This window comes from Neophocaena asiaeorientalis, unplaced genomic scaffold (genome assembly GCF_003031525.2).
Source record: "Neophocaena asiaeorientalis asiaeorientalis breed wild unplaced genomic scaffold, Neophocaena_asiaeorientalis_V1.1 scaffold70, whole genome shotgun sequence".
Taxonomy (NCBI): domain Eukaryota; kingdom Metazoa; phylum Chordata; class Mammalia; order Artiodactyla; family Phocoenidae; genus Neophocaena; species Neophocaena asiaeorientalis.
This window is the reverse complement of record NW_020175410.1, coordinates 10,841,244-10,855,948: the sequence shown is the minus strand read 5'-3', so window position 1 is coordinate 10,855,948 and position 14,705 is coordinate 10,841,244. Positions and strand designations below refer to the sequence as shown.

The 14,705-nt window shown below is 39.5% G+C and overlaps 1 protein-coding gene across 4 annotated transcripts in view; it reads left to right on the top strand.

Moving 5' to 3' along the window:
• Positions 1 to 14,705, top strand: part of DYNC1I1 (dynein cytoplasmic 1 intermediate chain 1) — a 333,033-nt gene that overhangs the window by 57,980 nt on the left and 260,348 nt on the right. For 2 of the 4 annotated variants that reach the window (XM_024767038.1, XM_024767037.1), the window contains exon 4: positions 9,555 to 9,614. The exons of the other annotated variants lie outside the window; for them this stretch is intronic. In XM_024767038.1, coding sequence (XP_024622806.1) covers positions 9,555 to 9,614 — 60 coding nt within the window. The remainder of the gene's footprint in view (positions 1 to 9,554; positions 9,615 to 14,705) is intronic. 4 annotated transcript variants of the gene reach the window in all.

The following is a 14,705-nucleotide window of genomic DNA, read 5'->3' as shown; positions in this document are numbered from 1 at the left end:
CAAAGTTCTTTAAATGATCATTATGTAAAGAGAAGCTGACAGGATGCTACCAGCTAGTTGGACTTAAGGGAGACTGAAACCACTGATTCGAGGCTGATTAAAAGTCAGTCTCTTTGGAAATCAAAGTGTACACTCTAGGGTTTTCTCTTTATGTAGCACATAGACTGATTAGTTAAAAATTGTTGATATCCTGTCACTCTGTCTCAGGCAGAGTGCTGTATATACCCATCTGGTTATAGTTATAGGGTAAACATCTATTTTTATCAAGGGGTTGCTGAGATTTCTTCTAGAGAGACTGCCTGCTTGACAGCAGGTCCTCTGTGTAAGATTTGGGGAAAACACATCCTTGCTCTGTGATGGGAAGTCTTGCATTTCTTTTTGAATCCAGCTCAGATGGACTCCCTGTATGGCTTAGTGTGGCCTGTATCAGAGCTCCATGTTAGAGCTTTAGCCAACAGAGGGAGGTTTCTCACACAGTAAATGAAGAAAGAGGCTTTTTAAAAAGAGCCTGGTATGAGTGTGTATTGCACTGTTCCAATTTTACTGCTGACACTGGAAAAAATCTTTATCATTGTCATTGCCAGACCAAAGTAAGGAAATCATTGAGGCTGGGAGGTAAAACATTAACTCATTATTTAAATGTCATTCTTAATTAATTGACATCACGGTAATGATTCTGACAGGTTGAGTGATGTGATGGATTTTAAAATGTCCTTATTGTTCACTGTATTACTTTTGGAAATGGCACTTAGAAAAAAAATTAGGGGATGACATTGACTGGAGATTTTCTGTTTGGCACTATGCTCACATTGGCCCAAACTGTTTTCTTTATCTGATTAGTGACGAGTGATTTGTTTGAAAGAGAAGACATGTGAACAAGAGTCCAGAAAAACTGTGGGACTCAGGGGAGCTCGGTATTCTGCCCTCGAGAGGTCTCTCCACCTTAAAGAGAAAAGAAGAAGATGACAATTTGAGCTCCAAGGTGGTTGCTTCAGGGACTAACAAAAGTTGCTAAGTTCAATTGGTAGAGAAGGTAGCTGGACTTTTTTTCATTCTCAGCACAAACTAGCATTATGGTCAGCATTCTTTTCAGTTTTATGGAGAAATGATTGACATACATCACTATTTAAGGCGCACAGCATGATGGTTTGATCTACATGTATTGTGTAATGATTAGCACGATAGGTTCAGCTAACACCCATCTTCTCATATGGGTACAATAAAAAGAAAAAGAAAAAAAGAAAAAACATTTTCACCTTGCAGTGAGAACTCTTAGGATTTACTATCTTAGCAACTTTCCTGTATATCATACAGCAGTGTTAGCTTTAATCATCACGTTGTATGTTACAGCCCTAGTACTTATTTATCTTATAACTGGAAGTTTGTACCTTTTGACCCCCTTCATCTAATTCCCGCTCCCCCACGCTTTGCCTCTAGTAACCACAAGTGTGATCTCTTTTTCTATGAGTTTGTTTGGTTTGTTTGGATTCCACCTATCATTGAGATTATACAGTTTTGTCTTTTTCTGTCTGACTTATTTCAATTACCATAATGTCTTCAAGGTCCATCCATGTTGTCACAAACAGTAGGATTTCCTCATTTTTTATGGTTGAATAATATTTCATTATATATATGTGTGTGCATACCACAGCTTCTTTATCCATTCATGCCTTGAGGTCAGCATTTTCAAGATAGGCTGTCCTTCTTCAGTGTGGAAGTGAGCCTGAAAATTCTCCTGGCACCATGTGGTGACATTATGCCATACAAGACTGAGTTCTGTGTAAGTGGCTTGGTAGAGATGAAGGGAGTTAGGCAGACATGCCCTGATTTATTCTCTCATTTTTTAATAAAGAAAATAAAATCTATTTCTTTGGGAATCAGCTTGCCCTCACAATTCACACCCATCTGCAGAAAAGGCAAGTAAAGACCATTCATTTGTTCATTCATTCGTCACATTCATTCAATAGATAGTTGAGAATTTATTGTATGACACACAATAAATGCTAGTCCTGCAAGGAATACAAAGATGGAGGAATTCTTCTTACTTCTAAAGATCCCACTTCCAGTAAATTGACATATTTAATTTGAAGCCATCTAAGGAAATGTTTCTATGTAGTTACAGCTCTTCAATATTTGTACTCATAGAGATGAGCAATAATGTCATAAAGCATTATTCCCAGATCATCTATAATTAACTTGTATATTCTTGTGGGACAAGTGCTTTTGATTCATTACTACCCTACCTAGAGTCTTGACACATATTAGGTACTAGGTAAGTGTTTATTGATGTGTGTGTTTGTGTGCACGTGTGTGCACGCTTGCACAGCTTACAAAAAACTGAATAGGATGGGTGCAGGATGAGTGGAGAGATGAGGACCCGGGTAATAGCAAGGTAGTTCAAGATTGCTGGGCTATAGTTGCCAGAGGGCGGACTTTACTCAAGGGGAACCATTGGCAGTGGTTAGAGGACTGAGGTACAAGGCGAGGATTTCTCCCAGAAACAAGGCAGAAATCCAATTACTGGGATCAGGGCAAAAAGGTAGGGTAGGACTAACAGTGTGTTTGTCTTCATGTTTAGGCCCCTGGGCTTTGTAACAGTGCTTATTACATCCTTTAGACCATCTTCAGACTTGGCCTTAAGGCATGATACAGGGCTATTGAGGTCAAGTGGGTTGTAGGTTGGCAAAGAGAACTGAAATAAGAGGTGCTGGTATTTCTCCGTTCTTGTCCCATAGAGTGACAAGTTACTTATGAATGAGGTTATTGAGGACAAATATATTTAGAGAGCAAGGCGTTTGAGCTGGGCCTTAAATAGTGCCTATGCTTTGGACAAGTAGAGGTGGGAGAAAGGACATTCTAGATAATGGGAGAGGCAAAAACAAAGGAAAATGGTGGGGGAAGGAAGAGTATGGGATGTAGAATGAATGTGAAGGAGGCAGTATGAAAAGAGATCAAAGTCTGGGGGGCAAGTATGGCCTTGGAGATAGTTCAGATTCCTGGCTTCCATATCTAGTGGCTATCTATTGAATTTACTTGGCAGCTTATTAAAAACACAGATACCTAGGGCACAGGTCTAAGGTGAGATCTGGGCCACTGCATTTTAATAATGCTTTCAAGATTTGCAGACGAGTTTGGGGGAACCATTGGTCTGATAAAAAGGACCGAAGGTCTGAATGAGGACTGTGGCAATAGAGAAGGAAAGGAAAGACAGATGAGACAAGGAAGGGTGAAATGGCTTTGGTGTTACAGATGGATATGTCCAAAAAGCATGTAAAAAGGTGGGACTTGGAGTTCAAGGCTGATGAGGACGTTGGGGTTATTTTTTGCTGAAGATATATGGACATCTTTGGGATCACCTACAGTTAGAGCATAAAGGTGAGGGGAGAAGAAATAACCCTGGTTGGGGAATGTCTGTCTTTACGGGGATGGACAGAATAAGGACCCTTCCAAAGTTACAGTGAGAGAGGAGGAAAAGAAACAAGATTTTTAGGGTCAGGAAAACTAAAAGAAATAGCATGCTATGAAGGAGAAAATAGTCACCAGAATCATAGAGATCAAGGCTGAGAAAGAAGAATTAGCCTTGGGATTTGATAATTTGGAGGTCATTGTTACCATCATCGTCATCATTTTTGTTATTATTGCTTGTGTTATTTTATTTCCGTAGGCTGAGTTCCTGGAAGTGAAACGAGTCCTGGAGTAATTCTGTGTTTATGATTCTTGCTCCATATTGCTTTCCCAAAGAACTAATTTAAAATGCCACCAGCATATATGAGCGTGCCTCAGCCGCATTGAATACTATCATGACAGATGACAGTTCTTTACTACTGCCTTCCAAGTATTTATCAGACATCTCTTTCTTATAACCAAAACCAAAAAAAAAATGTAAGAGCAAAGATATTCTTTAAGGGAAGAATATTAAGGCTGTCTACTCTGGAGTCTAAAAAAGATGGGAAGAAGAAACCACTAACTTGCCGCTGAACAGGAAGAAATTAACGACTCATCAGAGAACAAGGTTACACAAAACAGACATCATGTCTTTTACTCCTGTTATACTTTCAGCAGAGGGCCAGGGATTGTTTTCTTTTGTTTGTTTCGTTTGAATTCGTTTGAATTTTCACTTCCCTCTATCTAATAAACCGAAACTGAGCAAATAATATTGGGCCAGTGTAGGGAGAATTTTATTAAGAAGCTGGATAGTGACGAATTGTTAAAAGGTTTAAAATATAAAGTTCTGTTAGTCTTTTCATAGGTCACTGCGAGTTTGAAAAATTTTGGCGTTTTGCTTCTTTTTTTTTTTAAAGAAATATTGAAAAACAAATTTTCCCCAAATTATAAACTAACTGTTACATGGTAGGCCTTTTTAGATGAGATGCCAGAGCCTACATTGTTTGGCATGTTTAGGATCAAATAGGTGAATGATTATTTTCCATGGTGTGGGAAGCTCCTGTACCTAGAATTTTGAAACAAAGTTAGGAAACGTGACCTTAAACGGTGTGTCCAGAACTGCCGATCCAACCATGGGACCATAGAGCCATGATGATGCCAGACTAGGTAAGGAATTATTGGGTTATTCAGGATCTGGGCAAATTGCAGGTTCCATAGGAAAGAGATCCTCCCTTGGGCCCTCAGAGAGCTAACCTAAGAAATCAACCTACAATTGATCAGAGCAGACAAACACAACTCTTAAAAATAAGCAAACAAAACCAAGATGGTTTCCCAGACAGGAACACCGAACAAAATCTGATTGACAGAGTTCAAGAAAGATTACATTCATCAAAACAGGTTCTGTTGGTCATCCCAAGAAATTGGGGGAAATGGAGGCTGTGGCAGAAGTGAGGGAGGTATGTCTAGTGTTGCTGAAGAATGTGGACATGGGCGTAGGACAGGGAGAAGCCGTAATAGTTAAACGTTCAGCTTCACGTGTTCTAATTCTAAAGATGCTGCTAAAGTTGCCTGGCTTCCCAGGAAGCTGGTCTTCAAGGGAAGAAGACTTTGTCAGGCTTGTATAATTGCTCAGCCTGGCAGTCAGTTATTGTTCTCATGACAGATTGGTAAATTGGCATCTAAAATACAACTTACTAGATCTAGAAGTCTTATTAGAACTAGTAGACTAACTCAGCTGCCTAAAATAAACAAGGCACTGATGAAAAATGAGTTTATGTCCCAGTCCTGCTCCATCTTTCAAAAACCGGGTCGAATGGAATCTCTGATCTTTTCAAGAGGGAAGGTGTCTCCCTGCTCTGGCCTCCAAAGGATAATGAAAGTATAGTCCAGTGCCTGGGTGGCTGGCACAGAATAAACACTCACTGAAAGGAAATCATAGCTATCATTAGTATTAATCTTTCTTATGGCATTTACTTACTTTTTTCAGCTAACATTGATTGAAACTTTAAACTTTGCCAGGCCCTGGGCAAGTGATTGGAACTACTTTTTTCCTTGTATATATTATCAGTATGCATATCATTAGGTATAAATATTCATAGGTCTCATTCCTTTACTAAAATGTAAGATTCTTAAGTGCAAGTCCCATGTCCCACAGCATAAATGTGGTGCTTACAGGGCTTGTTTTACTTTCTTCCTTGTTCTGAGAAACTATTTATATGTTTTATCTCCCCATAAGAGTTGCAGTTTCCTTAGGAGTTCTTTTAATCCTCTAGCACAGTAGTTTACATATTAGGCTCTTAATAGGAATTTATTGAACAATTAAATGAATATTTTTATAAAAATATTCTGTCCCTGCATGCATTGATTGGTCCATTCCAGAGAGGACTGATAACTAGAACTAATTACTATAGTAAACAGGGTGATTTCTGTATGAAAATACTTTGTGATAATATATTAAGTTCACATATATTTACTTACAGTTTTACTACTTCTTTCATTTAAAAAATAAACTACCTGGCAAGATTTCAAACTGTCCAAGAAGCTGTGGGGAAACCATCATTTTACTTTCAATGATACAGTAATTTGATGATAAGACGGTTAAAAAGTAAGAACTATGTCAGTTGGTTAAAGAAAAGTATTCCAGCTGGAGAAGAGAAAGCAGAAAGGCAGTTTAATAGTCATCTGACGTTTTAACATATCAGGCAGAAAAGAACCCTACAGGGCCTCTAGGCCTGCACCCTCCTTTTGCTAAGGACAGCAGACTTTCCTGACGACACACAGTGGATCCGAGCCCAGAACACAAGCCAAGACCCCTAGGCTGAGGTGAGGCCCTCTCCAAGGTGCTGCTATCTACAGGGAAGTTTTTCTGCAAGTTTGCACAGAAGGAATTCAGCAAACGTTTAATACACATTCCTAGGCTACCCTCGGAAACACATTGTTTATTCAGTGTACTGACTTTAAGTTCCTTTTCAAAGAAAAAGTGCACTCTGTGTAAGTCTGACCACTCCACAGATAATAATGGGAAAAATGAGAAGAAAAAATTAGCACACTTGATAGCATCCTCGGCTTGACTCCTTACCACACTGCTCGTTAATGGCAATGACTATGATTTCTTTTACTGGGGAACACATGCGTGACAGGGGTGAGGGCAGGACTGTTGTGGGTTAGTGCCAGAGACCTCCTTTGTTGTTCTGGCTGAGTAAAATGCAAACTCCACACTGCTCATCTGTGGGCTTGTGAGGTGAGTGATTCTGAGAGAATCATCTTTTCACTTCTTTAAGGATACAGTGAGTTCAGGTGAGCCGTCGGATAAATAACAGAATAGCTGTGACCGCCTGGGAGCTGCCACATTCTTCACCTGCCTAGGAGGAACGAAAAAAGGCAAATAAAAGTCGTCCCATCAGAAACCTGAGGGCAAAGGAGCTGATCCCATTCCTTATGAGGGAGTGTTTCTCACAGTGATCCAGAGCCAGAGGCTGCTCCTCTGTCTATAGCCGAAGAAATATCCATAAAGATAAAAGGTTTGATCCCCAGTGATACGTGAACAGCAAGGATGAATCACTGTAATGGATTCGGTTACTTCCCCGATTTGAAAGGAGGTGATGGAATCAGCGTGCAGAGCCAGGGAGAGTTGCTTTCCTTGGACAGAGAATGAGTGCAGAGCAGTAGTTTTCACCGCTGGCTGCACAGGAGAATCACCTGGAGAGTTTAAAAAAATCCAGATGCCTGGGTCCCACCAGAGACCTTCTGATTTAATTGGTTTGAAAATGGCCTGGGCCTTAGGCCAGTCTTGAGTTAATCACTGGTTTAGACACTGATGTATTTGAGGATCAGTGATGCTTTCTGCCTGCTGACTAATGGAGGCAATAGTCTAGCCCCGTCATTCTCTAAAGGTGGTTCCAGGGTCAGCTGTTAGCATTACCTGGGAACTTGTTAGAAATACAAATTCTCAGGCCCCACCCCAGAACTACTGAAATCAAAATTCCTGGGCTAGAGGATCAGCATCTGTATTTTAACAATCCCTCCAGGTTATTCTGATCCATGTTAGAATTTGAAAACTACTGATCTAAGTCCAGACCTTGCTACTCGAAGTGTGGTCCACAGACCAGCAGCATCTGCATCCCTTGGAGCTGTCAGAAATGTAGAATCTCAGGCCACCCCAGACCTACTAAATCAGAATCTGCATTTTTAACAATGTTCCCAGCTATCTGTGCATTAAAGTTTGAGAAGCATTGGTCTAAGAAACAATGGCCAATTTGTGTTCTCACTTCAGCTGTCATCTTTCAGTGCATTTAGGTAAGAGGACAAGAGCATGACCAGAACTAATAAGGGAAGCTGTGAAACTGCATTCCGATACTTCTACAGGAGGAGCTTAGGTGGGATCTTTACATACGTGGGGCACTGACTCAAAGAAACATTGGGAGTAGTTATAGTGGATGTGGTATAGTAAGAGCAGCTACGGTTTATCAAATAATTATTTTGTATTTTATAGGTATAATTGCATGTAGTCCCTATAGAAATCCAGAGAGAGTCCATCCATCCATCCATTCATTCAACTAATACTGTATTATATAAACGTGTATGCCACGCATGGGTCTAGGCATATATCCCTGTAATGTAGAGATATAGCTGCTCCTGTCATTATGAGGCTTAAGTCCAGAGTTAAACAACAAACAGTCATAAACTGATGTATAATAAAATCATAGGTGAAGACACTTTATGAAGAAAGTAAAGCAGGATAAGAGAACGGGATGAAGAGTGACAAGGAAGTGTTGCTTGGGGTAGGGTGGTGAGAGAAGGAAAGCCTCTCTGGGCAGGTGACATTTGAGCCAAAAGACAGAAACAAGCAAAGGCATGAGCCACACAGCTCTTTGGGGGAAGAACATCAGGGAAGACACAGTGAGGGAGGGGGCAGCACTTAGAGATAAACTGGGGAGATAGCTACAAGCCAGGTCATGAATTGTCTCATAAGTCATGGGAAATCCTCACAGACAAGGAAACTGAGCAGGGCTTCTCAGACTTCAAGGTGCCCACAAATCACATCACCTGGGGCCTTATTACACTGTAGCGTGGAGTCAGTGAGTCTGGGTGAGACCCGAGTCTTGGCATTTCCAACAAGCTCCCTGAGACGCTCATGCTCCTGGTCTGTGGGCCACACTCAGAGCAAGTAAAAGGGTGCAGGGGTTGAGAACTTAAGCAACATGTCCAGTGTCACACAGCTGGTAAGTCCCGGAGGCACAATTTGAGTCTCAGATGCCTGACCCCGAAGTCCCTACCATCCATCGGTTGTCTACCAGGTAACTTTATGCCTGACTCACCTGTAACTACTTAACGTGCAGGGAATTTAAAGGTCCTGCCTGAGAAAGGTCCTTGTGTGCACTCTGTTCATGGAAGAGCTACTTATCTCCTTTTATGTGATGGAGAAATAACAAGGGAAATTGATAATCATTGGTAACCTTGGTAACTGTTGATACTTTGTGCTATCTCTTGTGAAATATTTAGAAGGTGTAAGATATCCCTGGCATCTTTAGAGACAAATGATATTATTGTTGGTCACCATCTTGGTGTAATATATAAATAAAAAAACAACAAAATACCCATGAGCCTCGAAATCTAATGCGTTGTATTTGCAGTAACTGACCCGAGGAAGCCAGTTGTTCTCCTGGTTCTGCAGTCATGTTCTACCTGGCCAGACTTCCCCAGATGCTCCTGCTGTGGCCCATTCGAACCCTTGCATTTGATTCTCATCATTGCATGGGAGATGCTTGTTGCTCCCAGGTGTGACTGGGCTCTGGGGTATACATGAAGCAGTTTACATGCTGAAATCAATCAGGCTCCAGTGTAGAATGAAACAAAAGCAAAAAGGGTGTGTGTGAGTGGATGAATATTTGAATATTTAGCTCTGGGCTTCCTTCCATGAAAACAACCATAGCTTCCAATATCAAACAGTTGTTCAAAGGAAAGGACAGCCCCTCACTTTCTCTTGTCAATTGATATTCACGGGGTCTTCCTGGCTCCTGGGGGTTGCCAGGGTGACAAAGTGGGGAGATGTTCTGTGTATACATTGTATATGCCATTGCCTTGATGAATGACATGGTTTGGTTTGGTTTGTTTCCCTCCCCTTTTGTTAATTCTCTGTGTTCTTTTTTTCCTTTGTGCTGCACGATTAGGACCCTGCAGTGGGACACAGACCCCTCAGTGCTCCAGCTGCAGTCAGACTCAGAACTTGGGTATATGTCTGCTCTTTTGTTACTCCTTTTATTATTTCTTTGCTACAGTTGTGTTGAAATGCTGGAGCTGTTGTTGCTCTTGCTTTTTCCCTCTTTGTTGAATTTCCAGTTTGATAAGTTTATTTCCTTCTGTTAGTTTTCCTTATGAAGTTATGCTTTGAAGAAAGTCTCTTTGTGGAAAACACCACAAAAAGATGGCTTTTGATCTCCCCTTCTAATTCCTATGATTGCAAAACAGCCCTCCCCCAAAACAAAAATTACAAACATATCCCCACACCTCTGCTGCAAGGTGGGGCACGCAAGTTCTGTGACGGCAGAGATGATTAACTTAATCCTAAACATCCTCCCCTTGACTAACAAGTTACCTTAAGTTAATCCTTGTCTAAAATCAGTATGAAAATGTTGTATCTTGTTTGTTTCCTTTTCACTTTTTGGGGACTCACAGTTAGCATTTAATCTGAATCAAGTTTGAATGTATAAAGATTCCTGTTAAAGAAAAAGCAGATTTGTTCAATGCCTCAGTATTAAGAAATGTCAAATATTTGATGATGGGTAATGTCTCCTGCATCCTAAAGATCATTTGTTTTCAAGTGGAAATTGTGTTAAAAGGTAGCTTCAGAATTGAAAAGTCATCCACAAAGAATAAAACACACAGGCATTTCCTAGAAGCGTAGTTTATTTGTCTTATAGGGTTGGAGTTAGCTTATATTCACACTTGAGATATTTCCAGTGGGGTGCTTGTCCTAGCTGTGCTCAAGCTCAGGAGCACCGACTGTGTGCTTCTCCTTTCAGCTTGCTCTGGTGAATTCAGAGCAGCCTGAAACCAGCCACGGTTAGGGTATTTACACCACAAAAAGTGGCAAATGCTGCAAACCAGGGCTTGCTCCCTTTCCCTCAAGCCAGTTATTGAACATTTACCAACACACCACTGGGTACCTCAGTATGTGAAAAATTTTATTACAGTATTTTGTGAAGCTTTTACTTTTTCTTTCTAAATACAACCTAATGAATCCTGAAGTGGGTGTTTATTTATTTATTATTTATTTTGAATTTCTGAGATTCCTGGGCATGTATCTGTGGGTTTCTATCAATTTCGGTGCCTACTGTAGGCGTTTAAGGTTGAAGGGTCTCTGTATGTTAGGTTAAATGCCATCTGCCTGTGTCCTTCTATGTATGCAAAAGTTCTCTGCAGACTCACAGCACCGCTAAGCCAAGGTAATATCCTGACACTTCAGGTAACTGACACACTTTTTTTTAACACTACTAAATTTCTGGCTATTTAGTTATGTAGTTCATTGTATGTTTTATTTCCATTTGTATTATTTAAATAACCAAGAAATATGGCTTAAATCAAGGTGAAAAACCCTGAATACATAGTATGTTACTATTCAGGAGAATTTCAGACTGTAGTTCTTCAATATTTCATTGTGTTTTTTTCTAAAAAAAAAGGGCTAGAACTGGCAGAGACTTTACCTTATGCACTTAAATTAACAGATTTTTTAGACAGATTGTGACACTGGTAAATTACACTTGCTTGTGTGGAACAGTTAGGAATTTTCCTATTTATATCTGTTTTCCCGGCAAAAACTCAGTTTTTTTTTTTGTGAAGTTTTTTTTTTATGAAGTTTTTTTATGAAGTTTACCTCAGGCGACAAGAGTTTTCTAGTGACAGTTTTATTTCCTCTCCTTGCTCTTTGGCATGGGGTTAACGGGCTCTGTCATTTGATTTTTTTTAACAGCTTTATTGAAGTATGATTAATATTAAAGAAATGACACACATTTAAAGTATTCAAATTAATAAATTTTAATGTATACACATTCATAAAATCATCACCACAATCACGATAATAAGCATATTCATCATCCCCCAAAAGTTTTCTCCTGTGCCTTTTTCATCCTCGCTCCTGCTTCTCTCCACCCCCCAAACAACTGATCTGCTTTCTGTCACTGTCCATTACTTTACATTTCCTAGAATGTTATATAAATGAAATCATGCAGTAGGTACTCTTTTGACTGACTTCTTTTACTCAGAATAATTATGTCAAGACTCATTCATGTAGGTGTGTATCAGCAATTGATTCCTTATTTTTGTTGACTAGTTCATTGTATGGACATACCACAGTTCGTTTATCCGGTCCCTTTTTTTTCTTTTTTTAACATCTTTATTGGAGTATAGTTGCTTTACATTGTTGTGTTAGTTGCTGCTGTATAAAAAAGTGAATCAGCTATACGTATACATATGTCCCCATATCCCCTCCCTCTTGCGTCTCCCTCCCACCCTCCCTATCCCACCTCTCCAGGTAGTCACAAAGCACAGGCTGATCTCTCTTTAATCCAAGAACATGGTATATCTCTCCATGTGTTTGTATCATCTTTAATTTCTTTCACCAGTGTCTTATAGTTTTCTGCACACAGGTTTTTTGTCTCCTTAGGTAGGTTTATTCCTACATATTTTATTCTTTTTGTTGCAGTGGTGAATGGGAGTGTTTCCTAAATTTTGCTTTCAGATTTTTCATCATTAGTATAAAGAAATGCAAGAAATTTCTGTGCATTAATTTTGTATCCTGCTACTTTACCAAATTCATTGATTAGCTCTAGTAGTTTTCTGGTAGCATCTTTACAATTCTCTATGTATAGCATCATGTCATCTGCAGACAGTGACAGTTTTACTTCTTCTTTTCTGATTTGGATTCCTTTTATTTCTTTTTCATCTTTCATTGCTATGGCTAAAACTTCCAAAACTTTGTTGAATAATAGTGGTGAGAGTGGGCAACCTTGTCTTGATCCTGCTCTTAGTGGAAATGGTTTCAGTTTTTCACCATTGAGAATGATGTTGGCTCTGGGTTTGTCATATATGGCTTTCATTATGTTGAGGTAAGTTCGTCTGTGCCTACTTTCTGTAGAGTTCTTACCATAAATGGGTGTTGAATTTTGTCAAAAGCTCTTTCTGCATCTATTGAGATGATCATATGGTTTTTATCCTTCAATTTGTTAATATGGTTTATCACATTGAGTGATTTGCGTATCCCACTTGATCATGGTGTGTAACCCTTTTAATGTGCTGTTGGATTCTGTTTGCTAGTATTTTGTTGAGGATTTTTGCACCTATGTTCGTCAGTGATATTGGCCTATAGTTTTCTTTTTTTGTAACATCTTTGTCTGGTTTTTGTAGGATTGTATTGCTATAAACTTCCCTCTTATAACTGCTTTTGCTGAATCCCATAGGTTTTGGGTCATCGTGTTTTCATTGTCATTTTTTTCAAGGTATTTTTTGATTTCCTCTTCATTTCTTCAGTGATCTCTTGGTTATTATGTAGTGTATTGTTTAGCCTCCATATGTTTGTATTTCTTACAGTTTTTTTCCTGTAATTGATATCTAGTCTCATAGTGTTGTGGTTGGAAAAGATACTTGATACAATTTCAATTTTCTTTTCTTTTTTAAAATAATTAATTTATTTTTGGCTGTGTTGGGTCTTCATTGCTGTGTGTGAGCTTTCTCTAGTTGTGGAGAGCAGGGGCTACTCTTTGTTGCAGTGCGTGGGCTTCTCATTGCAGTGGCTTCTCTTGTTGCAGAGCATGGGCTCTAGGCGTGCAGGCTTCAGTAGTTGTGACGTGCAGGCTCAGTAGTTGTAGCTCGCGGACTCTGTAGCGCAGGCTCAGTAGTTGTGGCACACGGACTTAGTTGCTCTGCAGCATGTGGAATCTTCCTGAACCAGGGCTCGAATGCATGTCCCCTGCATTGGCAGGTGGATTCTTAGCCATTGTGCCACAAGGGAAGTCCAATTTCAATTTTCTTAAATTTACCAAGGCTTCATTTGTGACCCAAGATATGACCTATCCTGGAGAATGTTCCCTGAGCACTTGAGAAGAAAGTGTATTTTGTTGTTTTTGGATGGAATGTCCTGTAAATATCAATTAAGTCCATCTTGTTTAATGTATCATTTAAAGCTTGTATTTCCTTATTTATTTTCATTTTGGTTGATCTGTGCATTGGTGAAAGTGGGGTGTTCAAGTCCCCTACTATGATTGTGTTACTGTCGATTTCCCCTTTAATGGCTGTTAGCATTTGCCTTATGTATTGAGGTGCTCCTATGTTGGGTGCATAAATATTTACAATTGTTATATCCTCTTCTTGGATTGATCATTATGTAGTGTCCTTCTTTGTCTCTTGTAACATTCTTTATTTTAAAGTCTATTTTATCTGATATGAGAATTGCTACTCCAGCTTTCTTTTGATTTCCATTTTCATGGAATACCTTTTTCCATCCTCTTACTTTCAGTCTGCATTGTCCCTAGGTCTGAAGTGGGTCTCTTGTAGACAGCATATATATGTGTCTTGTTTTTGTATCCATTCATCCAGTCTGTGTCTTTTGGATGGAGCATCTAATCGATTTACATTTAAGGTAATTATTGATGTGTATGTTCCTATTACCTTTTTCTTAATTGCTTTGGGTTTGATTTTGTAGGTCTTTTCCTTCTCTTGTGTCTCCTGCCTAGAGAAGTTCCTTTAGTATTTGTTGTAAGGCTGGTTTGGTGGTGCTGAATTCTCTCAGCTTTTGCTTGTCTGTAAAGGTTTTAATTTCTCCATTGAATCTGAATGAGATCCTTGCTGGGTAGAGTAATCTTGGTTATAGCTTTTTCCTTTTCATCACTTTAAATATGTCCTGCCACTCCCTTCTGGCTTGCAGAGTTTCTGCTGAAAGATCAGCTGTTAACCTTATGGGGATTCCCTTGTATGTTATTTGTTGCTTTTCCCTTGCTGCTTTTAATATTTTTCTTTGTATTTAATTTTTGATAGTTTGATTAATATGTGTCTTGGCATGTTTCTCCTTGGATTTATCCTGTATGGGACTCTCTGTGCTTTCTGGACTTGACTATTTCCTTTCCCATATTAGGGAAGTTTTCAACTATAATCTCTTCAAATATTGTCTCAGTCCCTTTCTTTTTCTCTTCTTCTTCTAGGACCCCTATAATTTGAATGTTGTTGCATTTATTGTTGCCCCAGAGGTCTCTGAGACTGTCCTCAATTCTTTTTTTTTTTTTTGCGGTACGTGGGCCTCTCACTATTGTGGTCTCTCCCCCCGCAGAGCA